Consider the following 24,494-nt stretch of genomic DNA (forward strand, 5'->3'; position numbering starts at 1 on the left):
TTGCAACCCCATGAACTGTAGCCTGCCATGCTCCTCTGTCCATGACATTTCCCAGGCAAGAATACCGGAGTGGGTTGCCATTTCCTCCTCCAGGGAATCTTCCCAACCCAGGGATCTAACCGGTGTCTCCTGCGTCTCCTTCATTGGCAGGCAAATTCTTCACCCCTGAGCCACGAGGGAAGCCTGACCATGTCATTAGCATGTAATTAATGGATGGAGGAGCCTGGTGGGCTACAGTCCAGGGGGTCCACAAAGGGTTAGGCATGACTAGCTACTGAGCATGCACACACACACACACACACACACACACACAATGTTAAATACAATGGCCTTTCAGTCATATATAATATGAGAGGAATGAGGTTGTTTTTACAAACGAATTTTCCAGACAAGTGAAGCTCCATCAGGAACCAAAATCAGAAGATGTTCCAAAATTTGCCATTGTTTTTGACAGAACTTAAATGTATTTCATATACTCAGTGACCACTTAAAGAAATGCAAGAATTGTTATTTTCTTTATTTATAGCCAATGATCACTTTAAAACACTGATATATGCAATGGCTTCACTAAATAGCCCCAATTATGTTTCTCTAGTTTTTCAAATTTCCTTTAAGTATGTCGTGTCCTTGTCTGTCTGGCTGTTATCTGTCACTTGGTCTGATTATTCTTGGCTTGCGTTTGCCCACACCTGTTGGCATTTGATCTGTCTGAGAAACCACAAGATAAAGCTTCTAGGAATGAGCTGCATTATTTCACAATTCTCAGTCCAAAGGCCCCAAGCAAAGGCCTAAGAGTCATTCCAGATTTCAAGTAAGGAGAAAGTGCATAGGCTTAGAGACACGTATTTTCCTTGCTACTGTTTTTTTTTCCTTTTTCCTTTGTAATTTTTGCAAAGTATGAGAATCATCTTGAGTGACTGTGTGTTTTTACATGCTTCAAACCTTGCCTTGCATGTTCTGACACGTATTGCTTTCTAGCCTTTCTAAGTACATTTCCTTATTCATCTCAGGAAGTTAATTTCTAACTGTTGTTAAACTGTTTTCTTAAGTTGTCAAAGATCCCTGGATGATGTCGTAGGGGGACCAAAACAAAAAAATATATATGTATATATATTGGAAGGGACTTTTGGTAGCCTGTCTCCTTCTTCTTCATCAAGATTCTGGAAGCAATTTGACTTTCATCTCAGCAGTGCAGCTTGGAATAGATTCAGAAGACTGAATGTCTGTTAAGGAAGAGAAAACAGCCCCGTCAGATAGCAATGAGAAAATGTAGTTGCTCTACCCAACCATTTCATAAATAGACACATAGATCCTTCTTAATTTTATTCCCTTGAGACTAATGACTGATCCTAATGAAAATCCCAGTAGAAATCATTGTAACAAAAATAGCCAAAACATTAAGAATAGGACCAGTGAGAATGATGATGGCCAATAAGCATTTGAAATATCAAGCAACCTTGCTAATCCAGCCACAGAAATAAGTACTAGCTCATGTGCTAAATAACTAGACAAAATCGGGCCCTGTTTTACATGAATTAATGAATGTGTGTGTCTTAAGAAAATAATTCTACAATCATCCTTGATTCCCCCCATGTCATGTGGGACCTTAATTCTCTGAACATGTGGGACCTTAATTCTCTGAACAAGGATGGAACCTGCACCTTCCTAAATGGAAGCACGAAGTCTTAACCACTGGACCGCCAAGGAAGTCCCAGCCCTTCATTGTTTTCAATGGAATTAATGTATGGTTATGTAAGAAGGTCTCAAGCTTGTTTTACACTTTGGTTTTGTGTTACTTATAGTGTGGTAGTGTTTCTAGCAAAACTGTCAATTTCTCTATTTAAATTAGTAAGAAAAGAAACGAAGGAAGAAAGAAAGGGAAAAGGTCATTCTGCAATAAAGCCTCTAACTCCTTTAATCATCCCTAACGTATCTGTAAACCCATAAACTAGCACTTTAAAAAATACTCAGCTTATACCATAAAGGATTTGATGTGACTTATAAAAATAAATAACATTGATAAAGATTTTTTTTTAAGTTGAGATGGTCTGGGCAAAATAAGAAAGAAGAAAACAATAAAACCAACTAGTGAGTAGTCTACAGAAACGTCACACCATATAGTTGGTAGAGCTGTGCTACACACTGGCTCAAAGTTTCTAGTAATTTAACAGAGAAATGAAGAAGTTGTAGGACTCATTGGGATCATAAGATAAAAACAATGGTTGAATGATTAATTTTCCCCACAGGACATATGAAAAGGGCTTCCCAGGTGACTCAGTGGTAGAGAATCCACCTGCCAATGCAGGAACTGCAGGAGCCACAGGTTCAATCCCCGGATTGGAAAAATCCCCTGGAGGAGGAAATGGCAATCCACTCTAGTATTCTTGCCTGGAAAATCCCAAGGACAGAGAAGCCTGGTGGGCTACAGTCCATACGGCCAAAAAAAGTCAGGCACGACTAAACACACATGCATATAAAAAGGATATTGTGTAACGAAATGCTTGACATCCACAAAAACAGGCCCAGAATAAAGTTAAGAGGCTGTTACAACTGGCCGTTCCTTTACTATTCTTTATTCCTTTGCTACTCCATGATAACATTATGGGAAAAAACCTAACGAACTTTTTGGCCAACCCATATAAGATAATGGTATGATACCAAAAATGCATTTTGTCAGACTCAGTCCTCCAAAGAACTAGAATGTTGATTCTCTGGCTTGATCCCAGGGCAAAACTTATTACCTAAATGGAATTTCCCTCAAATGTTAATTTTTGCAACTGAGCTTTTGATAAGAACTTGATAAAAGATGGTTAAAAGTTATATTCTCAAACAAGAATCCAGGGTGAAGATAGTCTGTGTAGTAAAGTAAAAGCTGAAAAAGTTGAGGAACTAACCAAGGCAAACATCTCAATATCTTCAGGAAGCACCAATATTGTGCCTCCTTAAAAGTTCTGCATCTCTTCAAAATATAAATAAAGGGAAAAGTAAGACTCAAACTACTGCACAATTGCACTCATCTCACACGCTAGTAAAGTAACGCTCAAAATTCTCTAAGCCAGGCTTCAGCAATATGTGAACTGTGAACTTCCAGATGTTCAAGCTGGTTTTAGAAAAGGCAGAGGAACCAGAGATCAAATTGCCAACATCTGCTGGATCATCGAAAAAGCAAGAGAGTTCTGGAAAAACATCTATTTCTGCTTTATTGACTATGCCAAAGCCTTTGACTGTGTAGATCACAATAAACTGTGGAAAATTCTGAAAGAGGTGGGAATACCAGACCACCTGACCTGCCTCTTGAGAAACCTATATACAAGTGAGGAAGCAACAGTTAGAACTGGACATGGAACAACAGACTGGTTCCAAATAGGAAAAGGAGTTCGTCAAGGCTGTATATTATCACCCTGCTTATTTAACTTATATGCAGAGTACATCATGAGAAACACTGGGCTAGAAGAATCACAAGCTGGAATCAAGATTGCCGGGAGAAATATCAATAACCTCAGATATGCAGATGACACCATCCTTATGGCAGAAAGTGAAGAGGAACTCAAAAGCCTCTTGATGAAAGTGAAAGAGGGAGTGAAAAAGTTGGCTTAAAGCTCAACATTCAGAAAACAAAGATCATGGCATCCGGTCCCATCACTTCATGGGAAATAGATGGGGAAACAGTGGAAATAGTGTCAGACTTTATTTTGGGGGCTCCAAAATCACTGCAGATGGTGATTGCAGCCATGAAATTAAAAGAGGCTTACTCCTTGGAAGGAAAGTTTTGACCAACCTGGATAGCATATTCAAAAGCAGAGACATTACTTTGCCAACAAAGGTCCGTTTAGTCAAGGCTATGGTTTTTCCAGCAGTCATGTATGGATGTGAGAGTTGGACTGTGAAGAAAGCTGAGCACCGAAGAATTGATGCTTTTGAACTGTGGTGTTGGAGAAGACTCTTGAGAGTCCCTTGGACTGCAAGGAGATCTAACCAGTCCATTCTAAGAGATTAGTCCTGGGTGTTCTTTGGAAGGAATGATGTTAAGGCTGAAACTCCAGTACTTTGGCCACCTCATGGGAAGAGTTGACTCACTGGAAAAGACTCTGATGCTGCGAGGGATTTGGAAGCAGGAGGAGAAGGGGACGACAGAGGATGAGATGGCTGGATGGCATCATCGACTTGATGGACATGAGTTTGGGTGAACTCTGGGAGTTGGTGGTGGACAGGGAGGCCTGGCATGCTATGATTCATGGGGTCGCAAAGAGTCGGACAGAACTGAGCGACTGATCTAAACTGAACTAAGACACCAAAGTTCTACAGTGCAAAGAACTACCATGCTAATTTTCAGCCTGAATCTTTTCAATATAGATGTTAGCAGCCATTCACTGCAGCTCAAGGAAACAAAAAATATCAGTTGTGCACTAAAAGAAAATTTTAATTTAAGCAATGCTGCTTTCCAGTGAATCCTACACAGTAAATTGGTTCCTTTGGTACACTGACTGCACGCTTGTCCTCAATTTTCATGCTTCCTTCTGTCTACACCCTTTGAGGCTGCCCTCCTATACTGACCCTGGGCGTGGACCTACTTTGGCCAGTGTGATAGCAGCAGATTTGACAAGGCCCTTGCCCATTTCTGCTTGCTTTCTTGGAACTCTCATTTCCAAGAATACGAATCCAGGTAGCCTCTTGGAGAATAATAATTGTCTCAGTTGAGGACTCCTAACCTATCAGCCCTCAGCCCACCCACTATCACAAACACAGCAATTGCTTCCATCTGCATTCCATGTAGGAAACAGAAACCACTCTAGGTATCAGAAACAGAAAAGGTTTCATACAAGGAATCAGATGCTTCAGAAGTCCACCATGGACGAATGGAGAAGCAAGTTCTCAGGTGGGCCTCCAGGAATAAATCCTAGATGTCTCAGAACTGACCCACCTTGGGAGCTTGTATTTCCTGTATGATCAGAAAGGTTGGAATCAGGACTCACCACTGGACAGCCTGAGATCAAGAACACACCACTGCAGCTGTGATGCAAAGAGCAGGAAGCCAGGATAAGAAGCCTTCGCCATCACCACAGCTGCCCCTGCACGCAGAGTAACTAGTGGACCAGTAATGCCAAAACGGCATCGGCTCATGACTCTGCTTGCTGGAAGAGCAAAGCAGCATGAAAACAGACTCTGTCTCCCCACCACCTTGCAACCCTCACATAAGGTCTCTGACTGGTGGAGACTTATTTATGTCCTGAATCATAACTGCAAGTTGCTGTTGTTCAATCACTCAGGCTTCCCTGTCCTTCACTATCTCCCAGAGTTTGCTCCAACTCATGGTCTTTGAGTTGGTGATGCCATCCAACCATCTCATCCTCTGGTGCCCCCTTCTCCACCTGCCCTCAATCTTTCCCAGCATCAGGGTCTTTTCCAGTGAGTCAGCTCTTCCCATCAGGTGGCCAAAGTGGAGTTTCAGCTTCAGCATCAGTCCTTCCAATGAATATTAAGGATTGATTTCCTTTAGGATGGACTGGTTGGATCTCCTCACAGTCCAAGAAACTCTCAAGAGTCTTCTCCAGCACCACAGTTCAAAAGCATCAATTCTTCAGTGCTCAGCCTTCTTTATGGTCCAACTCTCACATCCGTATATAACTGCAAGGAAACCTGGACATACAGTTTCAGCTCTCTGGTCTGAGAACCACACCAGCGTGCCAATCTAGCAGAACTAAGGCAGTAACTTCTAATTTTACTAAGAGAGGGACTGATAAACATAGTTTTAGTTTATCAACAATCCATTCGTAACAGCTGAAGGGGAACTTCTCTCCCAAGTCATCTAAGAGATTTCATCAATCTCTAGAGATCTAAGGCCTCAGAATAGAATTTAAATACATTGTTTCACTCCATTTCACCTTTCTCATCCCTGTAACTGAACCAGTTCAATTATAAATAGTCATGGGACAACTAAGCCAACATTTACAGTGAGGGGGAAACGATCACTTTCATCCAGTCCACAACCTCCATTCTCAGAATGGTAATAACCAAGAAGTGATTAACTGTGTGTTGTGCTGCGTGTGCTGTGTGTCCAGCTCTTTGCGATCCCATGGACTATAACCCGCCAGGTTCCTCTATCCATGGAATTTTTCAGGCAAGAATACTGCAGTGGGTTGCCATTTTCTCCTCCAGGGGATCTTCCCAAACTAGGGATTGAACCCTTGTCTCTTGACTCTTCTGGATTGGCAGGTGGATTCTTTACCACTAGCGCCACCTGGGAAGCCTACAATTAAATATACATTTCTTTTTACTTTGCGTGGATCCAGAAAGGCTTTAAGGGAGACGCTAACTACAGCCTAGCCTTGGACAAATTGACTGGACTAGTGATGAAACTCTGAATGTCAGGCACATGCAGAGCTCATTTTCACACAAAACAGCTGCAAAGCTTTCTTTATACTAAAGTCACAGATGATCCTAGTCCACTGGTCACCATTAAGTGCACCAGGAAGTCTTGTTTCAGCCTAGGCAGCCACAGAAGCTTGTAGTATCCTTGATGAGAATTCAGTCAAACCTGGGGTGGGGGGAGAGTTGTTAGATAGCAATATATTGAATGAACCAGACCCTTTTTTGGGGATGTTTAAGAATGAAACACACAGAGACTCATTCTGAAGGGGGTGGGAAAACTAAAAGACATAGAGAAAAGGATGCCAGCCAAAGCTAAGATGTAGAAAGAAGAAAAATCAGCTGAAAGAGATAAAGAGAATCAAATGCCAGCTTGGTGGAATGCATAGAAACAGCGATAAACCAAGATATGAGATTGGTAACTCAGAGATACCCTATCTGTATACATGAAAAGTCATCTGGCTCTTAGATATTTGTGCAATTTCTTACTTTTTTGTGATTCTTAATAACCACCCCAAGTGATCTCAGCATTTTGTTTCCTTGCAACCTCAGAGAGCCTAACTCATAGACCAGTACTCTCAGAATAGAGGGAAGTCACCTCTCCAGGTTTACCCCATGTGAAAAAGCAGCTTCTAAATGCAAATCAAGTTGGTGACAAATTTACCATTCAGCATGACCCCATAAAAGTGGCTCCTGGTGACTTGAGGCTTAAGGAATGTCTTCATTTGTTCTTTAACAGACCAGATGTTTGAACAGTTCTTCCTACTATGGGATCCACAGAATAAATTCCTCAAATGACAGAAAGGTGGTCCAACACCTAAGCTGATAGGTGGTGATCTGATAAGGACAATACGTTCATCAACGCAAACCTCATCTGATTTGCCAGCTAAAGTAATCAGGACAAAAATGTTCCTATAAGCACAGAGAATGCTAGGGACCGAAGTGTGTCTCCCTGGCCTTTGCAAGCTCCTGAGCAAACCCTCTTGATTGCTTTGTGTTGTTTTCTGGTTTCACAGCATGTAGAGATGACTAGAAACCTCATCTCCCAATTCTTTGGTCTTCTCTTCATAAAAAGGAGCAGGATGTGATGGGCCTTCCCCACCCCACCCCGTGTCCTCAGCCTGACTTTTGTTTGTGGAAAACTTTAGTCAAAGCATACGTTTAATCAGAGAAATGAGAACATGTGGAAACAGGGAAACAGTCAAAGGAGAACAAATAATAATAATATACTCATTAAGCATAGTCAAGGACCTTTAGTTCTTTCTCTAACACTGTAGAGAAAATTCTGAGCCATATCTTGTGAACTGTCTTATAGATTCTGAAACCCCTACCAGGTGGAGAAGTTAATTACCTGATGACCAGACTGTAGCCATGACATGGGCTGCCACAATTCCGAGAATTGGCCTCAACACAGTGGAAACCAACCCGCCCTAGAACTGAATATTAATTGTACCTAAAACCACCAAGATGACACTAGTCAGACCACTGCTGACCAACTTGAAGATGACTGTCAGAGCTGACTGTGATGTTTCTGCACATAGCCCTCTTCTTCTGTCTATAAAAGCTCTTGCCCCACCGGCTGCCAGCGAGGTGAGTCGGCCTTGGGATAGAGGTCCACCCTCCTGCCCAGCTGTCAGCATCTGAAATAAAGCAAACTTTCCTTTCCACCAACCTGGCCTGTTTATTGGCTTTTGAGCAGTGAGCAGCCAGACCCCACACCTTTCAGTAACACGCAGACACCGATTTAGCCATCCGATAAGTCTCTGCTTCATGCAATGTTCAGTGATATACGCTGGCAATACAGTGCCTACCTACCAGTTGGGAAAGACTGCAACAAATTTTGTCATAACCAGGATAAGTGCTATGAAGAAGCACGGAAGCTGTGAGAATGACTCACAGAGAATGTCTTGGGAGTCATCAAAGGCTTTCTAACATAAGCGTTTGTTTACTGAAGTAGAACTAACTCAGCCAAAAGGGAGCAGGTGAGCATTCTAGGTAGAGCAGAGCAGAGCCTGAGACCTTGAAGCAGAGGAGGTAAAGCAGACAGGATGAACTATTCAGGCTTCTGTGGCCAGAAGACAGAGAGGAAGGCCAACAGGGCAAAGATACAGGTGCCATAAGCAGGGACCAGGACCCAGCCCCCGAGCCATACTGAGTGTGTTTACTTTTTAGTCTGGGCGAGGAATATTTGGCTAATTATTTGGATCCAGTGGAAATTTTGCCCTTGAGCTTTTAATTTCACAATTATGAATACACCATCTACTCCAAGTAACACAAAATGAATTTTTATCTAAAAAGCATTCTTCTTAGCAATTAAATCAATTTAATTCTTGATCAATCACCATACAGAAGATTTTAACTGATTTAATCCTTCCCATTTCCTTTTTAATTTACTAAAATTAATATCAATTTTCAAACTTTGTTATTGTTATTTTTATTATTATTTTTGGCAGTGTTGCTAAGGAATGCAGGTTCTTAGTTCCCTAACAGGAATCAAACCCACGCCCCCTGCAGTCAAAGTGGAGTCTTAATCACTGGACTGACAGGGAAGTCCCCAGATCAATGTTTTATTAAAACTTACCGTGGAAATTTGATTCATCAATAGTTTTATCCTCGAATTATCTACCATGGTCTCTACCAAGACTTGATACCTTAATTATTATTAAAATTTTATTGTCATCTTTAATCTCTTTCAGTTTTGTTGTTGTTGCTGGTTATGTTTATAAGCAATGGTCTTTTTGAGTGAGATGAATTAGTTTTCATTTATTTATTGTCTAAACCGTAAGGAAATCTCCCATTGTCCTTGGACCACCCTTTGAGGATCGCTGAATGTTTCCCAAAAGGTGGTTCACATACAGTTTGTTTGAGATGGCTGGCAAAAATATTTTTTAATAATTACGCATTTAAGTGCTAATTAGAAAAAGTTATAGTACATGTAACACATTTGATTATTCCTTAAGACACACTAAATCTGTCCCGATTTAAGGAAAATAAATCATTTGCAAGTGTCTGACCAAGGAACAAAAGACAAGCCAAACGTTCTACTCAGTTGTCTATATTTTCTACTAGGAGAGTGGATTACTTTCACTGTGTGAAATTATTCTTTAAAGTATTCTGTCTTCATTCGGTCTTTTGAAATCAGTCATGTGCTGATGTGGGATGACACTGAGGTCAGGTTTTAAAGGACTGTGGGAAAGTAAAAGGGGTTTATAGTTCCAAGAAAAAGCAGGAAAGGGATTTTCCTGGTGTTCCAGTGGTTAAGACATCATGCTTCCACTGCAGGCGGGGCGGGGTTCCACTCCTGTTAGGGGAACCAAGATCTCACATGCCTGTGGGGCGGCCAAAAAACAGAAGAAAAAAAAAGGAGGAAAGAGGAATACAGTTGTCTAACAAAGTGCATTTTGCAATCTAATCTGGGTAGAAATCCTAGTTTTAACACTACTAGCGCTGTGATCTTGTACAAACTACCTTTTGTAAATTGCAAAAGGAAGTACTTAATAAAAGATTGACCACTAGCTAAGATACCAAACATAAAGGAAATAACGGGGCCTGGCACATATGAGCACTCAGTACGTAGTTTTCCTTTCAGATTTTCATTTATCACCTTCAAGTCCCCAGAGCTGCTACAGGGCCCAAGTCTGAGCGCAAGTTCAACCACAGATTTGGAGGATGAAGGCAGGTGCTCGGCCTCGGAAAAAAAGGGGTGCCCACCTGGCTGATATCGTGGGAAGCTCTGGAAGATTTACACGGAAGCTACTCTTGGAAGGAGTGGCAAAACTCAAGGACAAAACTGACAAAACTCAAAAGTCCCCAGCACAGAGCCTGTGAGTCTAAGCGAAGGGAACAAACCTCCGGCAGCGAGCCACATCCGCCAGGCAGCCTACACGTGCGTCGGCCGGAAGACAGAAGGCCCAGCCCGACCGAGCCGCCCCATCGATCGACCAGATCGAGAATCGTCAATTCAGTTCTGGCGGCGCGAACTGCTCCTTCTCGCGAGACTTCATAGACTAGGCCGTCGGGGGAAGAGGCGGGTCCGGCTGAAGAGAGAGGAGGAGCGTGAGCCGGCCGCACGCTACGTTCCCAGAAAGCTGTGCGCGCCTGTCGCTTCCTCCAGGAACTTCTGAGAGGGCGCGTGAACGGCTCCCTGCAGACTGGTCATGGCGCTCCACGTCCCCAAGGCCCCGGGCTTTGCCCAGATGCTCAAGGAGGGAGCGAAGGTAAGAAAAGGAGGAAGGGGGAGTGAGGTGGGAGAGCCCCGGCGGCCGCAGCCAAGAAGAGAAACCTACGAACGTGCCCGGCGTGCCCACCCGACATAGCGGTCGGAGGGAAAGAAGATTCCAGAAAGGGAGGTGTTCTCGGGAGAGCTCGGCCGCCGAGGGCCGCGGGCATTTCGGTTTTTTTTTTTTTACGAACCCAGCAGAGGGGACAAGCGGCCAGAAACGGCGAGTGGGCGACGAGGCCGCAGGCAGCGCGTTCTGTGCTTTGTAGCCGCACAGGGTGTGAAGGCCGCTCTTCGCATTTTTCCTCGGCAGTAAAACGGGAGTGAGGAGATTCTCCTTTGTGAGGCGCGAAGTAGGTGAAATAACGTAGGTGAAGTTGCTTTGAGTACTGCGAAACGGCTCCAGGAGCGGGTGGTCCGGGGAGGAGAGGGACGAGGCAACTCTTGCAAAGGAGAAACGGCGGGCTCCCTTTTTAGTTCACAGAAATAGTGCATTGTAATAGGATAAACCTTAGTTACAATCCCAGTGGGTTCTGGTCTGAACTTAGCCAGCTTGAGGTAAAACTTAATTCTCTGGGTCTTATTTTCCTCATCTTTCAGTTGGGGAGATTGGACGGAAATAGTTGTAACCAACAAAGTAAGTGACACCCTGACTTAAGTAAAGCTTTTGTTTTATGGCGAGAGCTTGAAAGTAATTTCAACAGCATGTTTTTTTAAAAAAATGTCTTGGACACACTACTGTAAGTGTCTCTTATGTTCAAATAGTTGTGTTCCCTTATTGTCCCCCAGACTTTCTGTGCTTAAAGGAGTGTAGATAGTGTGGTTCCATTTGTGATAACAGTTTGAGGGAGCTAGGTTTCTTGTTGGCAAGGATGCACTTTGGGGATAACGTGACTCTAGTAGGTAAGGAGGTTTACTGTAAGTATTGGTGAAAGAGCTTTGCTGAAAATGACATGAACTCACTTTTTTTAAAAGGCTGGAAAGTGTCCATATTTTTTTATTCTTCTGAGGCAGAAATAACTGACCAAATAAGCAAAAGGATAATTTCAAATAATGATAAAGGAAATTGAAAGTGCGCCTCTAAAAAAAAATTTAAAAGGGAAAGTTTGGGGTAGAACAATAAATAAGATGTTAAGGAAAGAACTCTCAGCTCTGTGCTTAGTGGCCAAGATTAAAGGCAGAAATGTTTCAGGCTAAAGGACCAATAAGGGACCAAACTCCGGATGAAGTGAGTTTGACTTGTTGAAACAGTAAGGAAAAAGATGAGACTGAAGCTTAGCAAGGGAGGGCAAGAATGGTAAGAGATGAAATTAGAAGAGTTGTTGGCAAGGATTAGAGGGTGTAGGACCTTGTAGCCTTTACAGGGGATTTACATTTTATCCTCAGAGTGAAGGGAAGTCATTGAACTGTTGGGTAGGATCTGATTTATGATCAGAGTGGCTGTTCCTCAGAGAATGGGAGTGAGGGAAAAAAGGAGAGTATAAGGCAGTTTTGTCTGTCTGCTATGATGGAAGTGTTTTGTATCAGCATTATCCAGTGTGGTATCCACTAGTCACATGTAGCTACTGGGCATTTGGACTGTGTCTAGTGCAGTTGTGGGACTGAGTTTTTAATTACTTAAATTTTAAATAACCACTTGTGGTAAATGCCTACTCTTGTCAGGCAAAGCAGCTCTAAAAAAATGTTCGCATGAACAGAGGCTCTTGAAATTTATCTGAGACTCACAAGTAAATCCCATGTCTAAAAGAAGTTCATTGTAAAACTTGAAAATTTGAATACTGTGAGCAGTTCAGTTTTCAGTATATACATGTTGGAATTAATGTGTACAAACGAGCAGTTTGTTTCAGTTCAAATAAGAATTCAAAATCTGTATGCTTTAGTTCTAAAAATGTATAAGGCAAATATGTTAATTCCCTTTGAACATAGACCTGTTGACTCTACAGTGCTCAGGTTTTATCATATTCATACCACATTTCAGCTTTTAGAAAGAATTGGTAGACTCTGGAAAGGTATTTTTATCTGCAATGGTTCATATGCTTTTTCTAATCAGTCTTAGCACTCTTCTCTGCACTTTTCACTACACTTTAAAAAAATTAGGCTTTATGTTTTGATGTGTAAGTAGGTACCCATTGTCCCTAAAAATGTCATGCTTTATTCATTCAATTTGTGGACAAATCTATGGATCATAGATTATGATGGTATCTGTGGTATCATAGGAACACCAAACACCATGCTTTACATACATAAATTTTGCTTGATAATATCAACAGTCTTTTGAGACAGGTACTGTTATATTACTCCCATTTTAAAAATGAAGAAATTATTGAGATTCACTGTCCTGCCTAATCAGAAGTTTTCTTCTACAGCATTTTTCAGGATTAGAAGAGGCTGTGTACAGGAACATACAGGCTTGCAAGGAGCTGGCCCAAACAACTCGTACAGCATATGGACCAAATGGTAATTTCTAAATTCATGTTTTAAAAAATACAGTACTATAATAGAATTTTGTATAGTAGTTCTTTGAAACTTATTTGAGGATATTATATGTAAATTGAGAGTTTTAGCCATAATACAGTATGGTGTTGAAAACTATTTCACAGTTCAGTAACTCCTGTACAGTTTTCCTAATCTTTAATCAGCAGTTCAGATCTTTTTAGGAAAGTTGGAATCAAAATGTTACTTTTTGTCCTATTGAGAGGATAGAAAAGTTATCGTGCTTTCACCTTTGAGGTGGTACCTGGTGTTCATTGTTACAGCTGTGGAACAGTCTCTTACGTAAAATGACAATTTAAGGGAGAAAAATTCTCTCTTGCTTCCCACCATCAACTGAATTAATTGATACAAATTTATGGAATAAGCAAAACAAATATACTTTCAAGTAAATAATTTTAGTCTTTGTACATTTCAATATAATTTAAATTGAACAAAAATATGAAATTGGCAGGAAAGAAATAATACAGCTGTGCAGGCAGGGGAAGCCATTGGGTTGTGGCTTTAAGAATAGGTAATATGTTTTGAGTTCTTACAAAGTTATTTCAGGGAATGGATAGCAAATTTGTGTTTCTTCACTGGATTTTCTTTGGTGTCTGGAGAAGGGTTTGAGTGATGATGGATTTCTTTTTCTAACTATTTTTGAGGAATGAACAAAATGGTTATCAACCACCTGGAGAAATTGTTTGTGACAAACGATGCAGCGACTATTTTAAGAGAGCTAGAAGTAAGTTATTTCTTTTAAAAACCCAAGAAATGTTTTGGTGATGTCAAAAATTCAGTGTATTCTAACATCGAATAACCTTTATTTCATTCACATTGGATAATAAGGGTTTTTTTTTTATTCCCAACTTGAAAATTCATTGTATAGATATTCCTAATTATAGAGAATCCTCTTTATGTGTAACATCTTTGCTCCTGTTAAAATCTCCTGTTATTTATGAAGAGGTTGGTTGTGATAAAATATACATATATATTTGCCGATAATATCAAATTGAATGTGTCTTTAGAGCGTGACACTAAAGTGAATTATTCTATAATGTAGAAACTGCTGGTATTTTAAGATGGGTTTGTTTTAATTGTGTTTGTGAAATTAAATCAGTTGGTGGAATTTTGTTCACCTACAGTTTTGATGGTACAGAGTCTGTAGAATAGATAACTGTCAGCGGGTTTATGAGGACAGTCTGGCGCTTGATCACACATGGAGTACTACTCCTCAGCCAGCTGCTAATTGAAGGATATGTTCAGTCTTAGGGAATTTTTCTTAAAGCACCAGGGTTAATTCTTTAGTCAGAACTCCATAGGTAAGTTAACGTTTCTCCAGCTTCTTAAATAATGACATGAGAGTGTCACTTGCTCAGTTGTATCCGACTCTTTGCGACCCCATGGACTGTAGCCCACCAGGCTCCTCTGTCCATGGGATTCTTCAGGCGGAAATACTGGAGTGGGTTGCCATAGCCTTCTCCAAGGGATCTTCCCAACCCAGGGATCGAACCTGGGTCTCCCACATGGCAGGCAGATTTCTTTACCATCTGAGCCACAAGGGAAGCGCAAATAATAATACAGTGTTAAAGTAATAATATTGAACAAACAGATCGACGAGATATTTGTAGAGGGACTTGTCATTATGAAGGTTAACATTGTACTCTGTGATGTTCTCAGGAGTCATATAAGTATGATGGGGATAGTGTCTTCATAATAAACCAGTGTCAGCTGTTTAGTTTTCTCAGTGCTGTCGGTTGTCACTCCTTGCTTATTTCTTTAAAAAACTTCGTAAATTCTATGGAAGGACCACTTAAAATTTTGATACACTTTAAGAAATATTTTATATTTTTCTTCTTTTAGACCATAATTGATAACCCCTTTCAATGAGGATATACATAAATATTGAGACTTACCACCAAGCTAAATGACATCTACTTTAGCACCCCTGAAGCCTTTTTTTAAAAGTGCCTTAGGTTGGAATTACTTTTTTAATTTAGTGAACCTGTAATAGTGTTAGGAACCTCATGTATACAGTGTACATACTGAGCGACTGACCGTTGAAAGAAAGTGCCCTGTGAGGTTACCGTCATTTGCGGTGGTGCACTCGTGCTGACGGGTGTAAGGGGACCTGGACTATCTTCTTGTGAACACACTATAGGTGAGATCAGAAGAGTTACTTCATCCATAGGAGATTGGAGTCTGTTAGTTTAAGAAGAAATGGAACGGAAAAATTTCATGTTGCTTTAAGGGTCAAATGTTTAACTTACTGTTTAAATTCAAACCCCTTCTACCAGGTACAGCATCCTGCTGCAAAAATGATTGTAATGGCCTCTCATATGCAAGAGCAAGAGGTTGGAGATGGTACAAACTTTGTTCTGGTTTTTGCTGGAGCTCTTCTGGAATTAGCTGAAGAGCTTCTCAGACTTGGCCTGTCAGTTTCAGAGGTGACTGTCCATTTTATAACCTACCCCTGTTTCAAATTTGCTTGTGTATGTATACCTACTGTTTGAAACTTAAGTCAGTACTATGGGAATAGCTAGTACTGTGCACTTTTCTCTGTGTCAGGGTTTGTAGTACATGTGCTTCCCATGCAATGTCTCATTCTGTCCTTACAAGAACCCTGTGAGTGGGGCCTATTAAAAGTAATCCCAATTTGTTTCAGATAAGGAAAGTGAGCCTTAAGTTAGAAAAACCTTGCTCGAGTAGCTAATAATGGCAGTTGGGGTTCAAATGTGGGCTGCCACCAAAGCCTGCACTCTTAAGTAGTAGGCTTTGCCATGAATGTTACCCTGGGAGTGTGCTTTGTGTTTTTCTATTGAAAATACTGTATCCATAGGGTTACCAAAATGAGATACTTTAAGACACGTCAAAATTATGTCCTTTGAGGAAGTATTTTTACTCTTTACATTTAAGGTCATAGAAGGTTATGAAATAGCCTGCAAAAAAGCTCATGAGATTCTTCCTGACTTGGTATGTTGCTCTGCAAAAAATCTACGGGATGTTGATGAAGTGTCGTCTCTACTTCATACCTCTGTAATGAGTAAACAATATGGTAATGAAGTGTTTCTGGCCAAGCTTATAGCTCAGGCATGTGGTGAGTATATATCAGTAAATGAAAAAATCCAAAATTAAAATGTCTTCATATGGCTAAGATATTTTCTCTGTTTTCCCAATATATCTTTTGATATGTCTTTCTTTTCTTAACAGTATCCATTTTTCCTGACTCTGGCCATTTCAATGTTGATAACATCAGAGTTTGTAAGATTCTGGTAAGTTTAGAAATGCATCAGTGTTATCTAGATAGGTCTTTTTTCCTCCCCCTGCCCCTCCCCCAAAACTGTTAATCTAAATTTTACCTTGTAAGTTTTAGACACTTAAGACTTCCTGCCTTCATTTAAGATTTTGATATTGCTAGATTGTGATACTTTGAATTTAAAAGGATATCAACATATTCTTGTCATCACTTTTCCATAACTGTTGGAAGGTTTAGTGCATAAACAAAATACTAATATTTGTATTCTTCATATATGCTGATTTATAAAAATGAGCTTAGAAGGGAATTTTGAATGTGGTTCAAGTTTTTCTGTTGCTCTGTAATAAAATTCATACTTTTAATATCTAAAAGGTATATACTTGATAAAAGTTGTGATACAGTAAAACCTGTAACTGTTGGTTTTACACATGGACATGTGATTGTTATCATAGTCAAATTTAACTTACATAAGTACGTGTGCTAGCTGTGTGTGATATACATGCTGTGTTCTAACCATCCATGCGCTGCCTCCCCTTCTCTGTTACCTGGTGTGCGTGTGAAATCAAAAACTTGGCGTTGATCCCTGTTCTGTCCGTGTCACTGACAGTCCAGCCTGGTATATTGGTGCTGAGTGAATGAATGGCTTAGAGCAGTTGTTCTTTGATTTTTCCCCAAGTATCCTGCAGGATCCCGGTCCGTAACTGTGGCTCATTGCCACGGTGATCCCTACAATGAACAGACTGCTGTGCTTTACTGTCCACCACTGTATCATCCCCAAGAGTCCCTGCCTTGCTGTAGTACATTATTTAGTAATGAATATATTTGGTACATGCAGAAGCAGTCAATTAGCCCTGATGTTATTTTCATGAAATCATTGATGATTTTGGTATCTAACTCCTCAGGGCTCTGGTGTGCATTCCTCTTCAGTACTGCATGGCATGGTTTTTAAGAAGGAGACTGAAGGTGATGTAACATCTGTCAAAGATGCAAAAATAGCAGTGTACTCTTGTCCTTTTGATGGCATGATAACAGAAACTAAGGTATGTAGATTTCAGAATCTTGAAGGTAAAAATTTGGGCTTCCTTTTCAGTAACATTGAGGTGGAGTTTGCTCTTAATCCAGTGAATATGGCATTCACCAGATTAAATGTTCAATGAAAAAATGATATTTGTGGGCTGTTCATTGCAATTTTTTAAATAACGTTGAAATTCTGGAGCATCCTGAAACAAAAATAGGCTAACATAATTTGAAGTTAGTAACAGTTATAATTGGAAGTTTGTATTTGAAAATACATAGTAAGTCTGAAGTTTATAAGTCACTGTTGATTTCATCCCTGCAATTCTTGAGATCTTGAGCAGTTGGTGGCTTTTAAAATTATACAGGTTTGGGGTGGGATGGGCCTGGTCATTCTGTCCACATTTTAGAGGAAGTTTGAGAATCACAGTGTTGTTTCAGTACGTTAGTTGACATCAGAAGACAGATGTCAGGACACCTGCTTGACCTCTCATAGTATAGTTTCTCTAATTTTTCCATGAAAAGTGCCTGTCAAAGAGCAAATATATTAGTGCTGAGTGTGGCAGAGGGAGAAGTTGTTGGTCTAGGAGCAAGCTGCATTTCTGTTAGTTTCGTACAGATTTTATATTCTGTTTCATAATATGTGCATGTTTAAATTGTTTCTTTAATGTTATTCTGTGACTTTGAACACCAAAGTGATGAAATGGTTTTAGAGAAAATCTTTGCTTATTTTGCTAGGGAACGGTGTTGATAAAGAGTGCTGAAGAACTGATGAATTTTAGTAAGGGAGAAGAAAATCTCATGGATGCGCAAGTCAAAGCTATTGCTGATACTGGTGCAAATGTCGTAGTAACAGGTGGCAGAGTGGCAGACATGGCTCTTCACTATGCAAACAAATACAATATCATGTTGGTGAGGTAAGAGAGGACTGCATCTGTTATTCCAGATTGTAAATGACTTTGGGTGGTGAAACAATGAACAAATAAATTCAGCACACCATAAAGACTGTTAAGCATGTTAAAAGGGGAGAGTATGAGGTATTAGATAACGTAGCAAGTGGACTTCACTTGGTCTAGGAGAATAGGAAATATCTCTGAGAAAACCTACCTTTAGACTGAGAGCTGAAGGACCAGTTAACAGATGTTAATTGAAGAGAGCAAGGGAAGAGTGTTCCAGGCAAGAGGAAGAGCTTAAGAGACCAGACACAAATCTGGTACACACTGTTAGCTAGAGTGTGGGGTTAGGAACAAACTTTGTTTATGGATTACACTGGACAACTTAACCATTCCCACCTTTCTTAATATAATGGGCAGAGGAAATCACTGTTCTCTTTCTCACAGAACATTCAGTTGCCCAAAGTAAAGCAAAAGTTTTCTATGTGCCAGGGCTTCCTTTGTGTTTTACAACTACAAACCCTTGACATCCTAAGGAGACTTGAAAACTTTCTCAATTCTAGAATAATTCCATAAACGTAAGTGGCTGGATTGCACAGTGCAGTCCAAACCTGTTCTGAGCTTGAACCTTCAGGGAAGAAAGAAGGTGACTTGAGGCCCTATGAACAGTTTCCTGTTTAATCTCTTGTATTTTACTATGGTATCTCCTTCTATTAAGGTGTGTGTTTTGTTTTTTAAAGGCTGAACTCAAAATGGGATCTCAGAAGATTATGCAAAACAGTTGGTGCTACAGCTCTTCCTAGATTGGTATGTATTTGGGGCACTATTAAAAGATAGTTGAACCTATTTAGATTATTACAAGAATCATTTTCTCACAGAATCCTCCTGTCCTTGAAGAAATGGGGCATTGTGACAGTGTTTACCTGTCAGAGGTGGGAGATACACAAGTGGTTGTGTTTAAGCATGGTGAGTAGTCATGGTAAAATGTACATATTTGATGTGTAGGGAGTTCATTTTCTTTTACTAATCTCCTAATATATATTTAATTTATTGACAGAAAAGGAAGATGGTGCCATTTCTACCATAGTGCTTCGAGGCTCTACAGACAACCTGATGGATGATATAGAGAGGGCAGTAGATGATGGTGTTAATACTTTCAAAGTTCTCACAAGGGTCAGTATTAGCATTCATCATAACTTAGTAATTTTAAGTCCTCAAAAACACAGTTGGCAGACTCCTAAACATCCTGAGAACTTCAAAATGAAAAACATGAGTGGCTTGTGTAAAGCACAGCACCTTTTTCCGTAAGACTCCATTTAAGTGTTTTGTTGCTGATGAATTTTCTAAAATATGAAAAGGAGCAGCTAATCAAGGCTTCCTTTTTTAACTGTCTAAAAGAGTTTATGGTGGTTTTTCTTTCACTGCACTTCAGCTTCTTATTCAGTAAATTATTGGTGCTGGACCTGTGAAAATGTAGGTAACTGCACAGTGTTGTTCCCATTCTTCACTTTGATTCTTCTTTTTCATATACCAGACCTTAACGGTGAGGTAAGATAGCTTGTCCAGATCACTCCATTTTTTAATTGGAATTCAAGTTTTATAAAATTTGTAACTGAATCAGATTTAACCCTCTAAGTCTGGTGGAGTGCTGGAATCTGAAAAGATTTAGGAAACTGGACATTGCTTCTTGGTGACTTTTTTTAACCGTATGTTATAGGATAAACGTCTTGTACCTGGAGGTGGAGCAACAGAAATTGAATTAGCCAAACAGATCACATCGTATGGAGAGGTACATGGCTTTCTGTGTATAAACTGACTGTCTTGTTTTTGTTTGAATAAAATTGAGTAATGAGCACATTGTTGTTTTAGACGTGCCCTGGACTTGAACAGTATGCCATTAAGAAGTTTGCAGAGGCATTTGAAGCTATTCCCCGGGCACTGGCAGAAAACTCTGGAGTTAAGGCCAATGAAGTAATCTCTAAACTCTATGCAGTACATCAAGAAGGAAATAAAAACGTTGGATTAGATATTGAGGTATTTGGGAGAAAAAAAAGTGAACTTTATTTTGTGAATGTACAATGTAAAAATAGACGTTAAAAGGAAAATCAGAAAATGTTCTGATTTGTGAGCACAGGATTTTAACAACAGCTTTTTCAGTTTGATAGAGAATTTAGTTATCCTTCTGCTTTATTGTGTACATAGGGTAGTACTTTGCCTAGCTACTTATTCTAGTTTTATTTAAGTAGCCATGTTTCTGTTATTGAGTATAAGTATTTTCACGTAAACCTTTAGAATGAAAGCATAAAAACAGTTCTGTGTTGACAGGCTGAAGTTCCTGCTGTAAAGGACATGTTGGAAGCTGGTGTTCTAGATACTTACCTGGGAAAATACTGGGCTATTAAACTGGCTACTAATGCTGCCGTCACTGTTCTCAGAGTGGATCAGGTGAGTCAGAAATGAAATATTGTTCTTTAAAAATAATAATTTTTATGTAGTTCAAAGTATATTTTCATGGGACTAAAACATGAAAATATATTCTCTATTCAAAGTAAAGTAGTCCTCCTTCCCCCCAAAAAAGTTCTGTTTTTCTGTTATAGTTATACATTGTATTGAAACTACTGATTGAGCTAATTTAAAATTATTTTTCCAATGAAAGACTCCTTTGCCACTTGGGAACTGAAATGGGTAAAATAAATCTCATTTAGATTCATAGTTTTCAAGACTTTATCTTAAAACCCTCTTTGAGAGAGGAAGTTCCATATGGAATATGGAAGGGTCATAAAACCCTGAAGCAGACATTACAGACTACAGTATTCTCTCCTTTGTTTGCAGATTTGCTTTCTGTGGTTTCATTTTACCCACAAGTCATCTGTTAATGCCAGACTACTATATGGAAAATTCTAGAAAAATGTAATTCATATATTTCAGATTGCATGGCATTATCAGTAGCATGATGAAATCTCATGCTTTCCTGCTCCAGGACATGAACCGTCCCTTCATCCAGCATATCCATGCTGTGTACACTGTCTCTTAGCCATTTCAATGATAAGATCAACATATTTTATTTCCTGGTCCCAAAGTTGGAGAAGGAAATGGCAACCCCCTCCAGTATTCTTGCCTGGAGAATCCCATGGGCAGAAGAGCCTGGTGGACTACAGTCCATGGGGTTGCAAAGAGTCAGACATGACTGAAGTGATTTAGCACACAGTCCGAAAGTAGAGGAGTAGTGATGCTGCCAACTTGAATACACTCTTATTGTACCTGATTGATAGACTTGTACAGGTGAGAAAAAGCAGAGTGTTGTTATATATATAGGGTTCTTACTGTGCTGTTTCAGGCGTCCACTCAGGTTCTTGGAAGGTCTGGACCACTATCTGTACTACCATCAAGGAAATGTGAAGATGACAGGGCCGGCCTGGTGGTTAAAAGCGTTCTTCTGTGACAGATGTTGTCTTGGGGGTTTTAAGGTCCTCAGGTGTTAAAATTATCATAGTATTTCTGCTAATATTTTTGAGGAATTAGGCAAAGAAGAAAAGTAGTGAAGACTATTTCGAATTGAGTTAAATCAGAAAACACAATTTTTCAAAAGTGTTTTCTAGTAAACTTAATGAAATCTATTTTTTTCTAGAATTCTAGGAGTGATTATTAACCAATGAATAATTTTTAAATATTGAGTAGAAAATTTTAATTGCTAGAGCCATAGTGTAAATCCATTAAATGAAAATCATGCCAAATTAATCTTGGGAGAAGCAAATTTTAGGTAGAAATGGAAAGGAAAGAGAGTTTTACATAGAGATGGAAAGGAGATGGGACTTATTCTAAGCAAGGACCAGTTGGTTGTAATTATAGCAAAACAGATTTCACTTCGGTAAAGAACTCTTTGCTATGTGAGATGACCAGGAATGGAACTGGATATCCATGGACTGGATTTAGTAATTGTGTATTTTTACATCAGTGCATCATACAGTTTTTACAAAAAAATGGTTTTGGAGTTTGTAAGCAGAGATAATGGGGGCCCCAAGAAAAAGTAGAAGGGGACAGGAGAAGCTAAATAGACTGAAGCATGAGATAAGCAGAAAGTCTCACAGTAAAAGTTTCTTAAGGAATATTTTGCATGCCAGTTAGCCAAGCAAGACAGTAGTGTTAATAACAAGTGCCTTTCTCACACAGGTACTTATGATGTGGGGGTTTAACCTAGGAAGGCTGTGTTAAGTTTTACCCTAAGGGAGGATGTTCATTGTTTTTGCCGTTAGCACTCTACATACCTATCTTGAGGAACCCATCCAACTGTAATGAGCTTGTACTCTTCAGTATAGTTGTACCTAATTTTGCATAGTATGGATTTTAGAAAAGAACTTGAAAAGTTTTCAGCATTGGACAGTGTAGTAGGGCTAGATTAGTGTTTGTTCAGGTGTTTAATTCACTAGTTCTCACATTGTTCCCTAATCCATAGTATCCTCATCACCTAACAACTTGTTAAAAATACACATTCCCAGATCCACTGAATCAGAAACTCTTTTAAAAGAGGCCCATCAGTCTGTTTTCTTAATTGAAGTATACTTAGGTTCTAAAATTATACTACTTACTGCTTTTAATACAATCTGAATTTATCCCCAGTAGTTACATGGGCTTCCCTTGTAGCTCAGTAGGTAAAGAATCTGCCTGTAGTGCAGAAGACCCAGGTTCAATCCCTGGGGGAAGATCCCCTGGAGAAGGAAATGGCAACCCACTCCAGTGTCCTTGCCTGGAAAATCTCATGGATAGAGGAGCCTGATGGGCTGCAGTCCATGGGGTTGCAAAGAGTTGGACACGACTGAGTGACTAACACTTAACTCACTGGTAAAATGTTATTGCAGGAATTTCAAATTCTTCATGAAAGCAGCTTCTGAAAAGGGGTGGGGGACTCTATTGAAGGTGGTAGTGAAGATATGACTTGTGTTGCATGAGACTCAAGCTAAATTCATTTATATATACATATCTCTCTCTCAGGGTTTTAGAAGTTCTACTCTGGAAAGCCAACTAACTTTAACTTCTCCCAAATACATTTGAGCCCAAAGCTGCAACCACCACCTTTTTTCTGCCCAAACATAAATCCTTTAAAAACGCTAGATGGTCATACTTATGAAATGGTGGGTTAGTGCATTCTAGATAAATGAGCCTTCTGGCGTGTAAGTTTCTAGGCAGCTAGGTGCTAGGACTTTTGTTTATGAACACAATTCTTGTACTTAAAGGGTACTAGGAAATATCGTTGTTGAACTTTAATATATATATATATTTTACCTATCAACCACTTTAGATTATAATGGCAAAACTGGCAGGTGGACCTAAAGCTCCTAAACCACAAGGAAATTGGGATAAAGATGGTTGGCAAGATGAATCTCTCATATAAATAGCAAATCAGGTGCCAAACTGATTGATGACAGTGATGCATGCAAATGTTTCTCACATTCCGCACATTGGGTTGTTGAAATGCATGTCTTAGAAGGCCTCCTGCTAATGAATGTGAATTTTGTTGCTGTTAATGTCCACAAAACAGAAAGCTCACCTGCTGGATGATAACCAACATTACGCTAGTGTTCCATATGCGATGTAATAACAGATTGCTCATTGGTGATGATTGCTTAATAACAAAGCAGGCTCAGAAAAATATTCTTTCTCTTCATTCTAAAGCTTGAGTTTGTAAGTGTACTCGTGTGAATTTTGTTTTGCAGATCATCATGGCAAAACCAGCGGGTGGGCCCAAGCCTCCAAGTGGGAAGAAAGACTGGGATGAAGACCAAAATGACTAAATGGTTTCGTTTTACTGTAGGTGAAGGTTGTATTTGTAGTAGTACTATAGGAATTGCCTGATGTTTTCATATTCTCCTTAAATTAAGAAGTGTTTTGTGTTTGTATCTTGCACCCTTAAATGGATGATGCAATAAACATATTACTATCGAAGCCTCTTTGTCTGAGGACCACTGTTCTTGGATCTTGATGACCTGTTTTGTCTCAACCTTGTTAATGAAAAACTGTGGCACTTAAGGGAAGTCACCCAAGTTATCAGGGGGTCTGTTTGCAGTATAAATCTGGCCTGCTCTTTGTCTTTTTACGTAAGTTTTATTGGAACACAGATGTGATCAGGTATTTACATCCTGTCTATGACTGCTTTCTACAAGGGAAAGGGCAGAGTTGGAGACTTAAGACAGAGACGAAGTGGCTTGCAAAGCCTCTGAGACATTTACTAATTATAGGAAGTGCTCTATAGGAAGTCTGTCAATCCCTGGACTAGATT

The 24,494-nt window shown here is 39.8% G+C and overlaps 1 protein-coding gene and 1 long non-coding RNA gene across 3 annotated transcripts; one reads left to right on the forward strand and one right to left on the reverse strand.

The window, feature by feature from the left end:
- Positions 1-496: 496 nt before the first annotated feature.
- Positions 497-10,386, reverse strand: LOC133250761 (uncharacterized). The gene is made up of 2 exons (XR_009737418.1): positions 10,078-10,386; positions 497-1,223 (listed from the first exon to the last, which is right to left on the reverse strand). It is a non-coding gene; the product is annotated as an uncharacterized LOC133250761 (long non-coding RNA).
- A 25-nt stretch (positions 10,387-10,411) lies between these two features.
- On the forward strand, positions 10,412-24,160 carry CCT8 (chaperonin containing TCP1 subunit 8). Of its 2 annotated transcripts, XM_061422000.1 has the most exons (16): positions 10,439-10,583; positions 12,952-13,042; positions 13,723-13,802; positions 15,355-15,504; positions 15,974-16,154; positions 16,268-16,329; positions 17,216-17,353; positions 18,066-18,244; positions 18,961-19,027; positions 19,099-19,186; positions 19,278-19,393; positions 19,938-20,009; positions 20,090-20,254; positions 20,546-20,665; positions 23,517-23,621; positions 23,932-24,017. In XM_061422000.1, the coding sequence occupies exons 1-15, from the start codon at positions 10,524-10,526 to the stop codon at positions 23,607-23,609; spliced, it is 1,662 nt and encodes a 553-aa protein (XP_061277984.1). In that variant the 5' UTR covers positions 10,439-10,523; the 3' UTR covers positions 23,610-23,621; positions 23,932-24,017. The 2 variants fall into 2 exon arrangements, with proteins under 2 accessions (XP_061278062.1, XP_061277984.1); XM_061422078.1 differs by lacking the exon at positions 23,517-23,621 and having other exon boundaries at positions 10,412-10,583; positions 23,932-24,160.
- The last annotated feature ends 334 nt before the right edge of the window (positions 24,161-24,494 follow it).

Source organism: Bos javanicus, chromosome 1 (genome assembly GCF_032452875.1).
Source record: "Bos javanicus breed banteng chromosome 1, ARS-OSU_banteng_1.0, whole genome shotgun sequence".
Taxonomy (NCBI): domain Eukaryota; kingdom Metazoa; phylum Chordata; class Mammalia; order Artiodactyla; family Bovidae; genus Bos; species Bos javanicus.

Excerpts from the sequence above, each read along its gene's own strand:
- CCT8 (XM_061422000.1), top strand. The coding sequence starts at position 10,524 with ATGGCGCTCCACGTCCCCAAGGCCCCGGGCTTTGCCCAGATGCTCAAG. Across the intron at positions 16,155-16,267 it reads GCTTATAGCTCAGGCATGTG|TATCCATTTTTCCTGACTCT; the intron begins GTGAGTATATAT and ends TTTTCTTAACAG. Across the intron at positions 19,394-19,937 it reads CTTTCAAAGTTCTCACAAGG|GATAAACGTCTTGTACCTGG; the intron begins GTCAGTATTAGC and ends CGTATGTTATAG.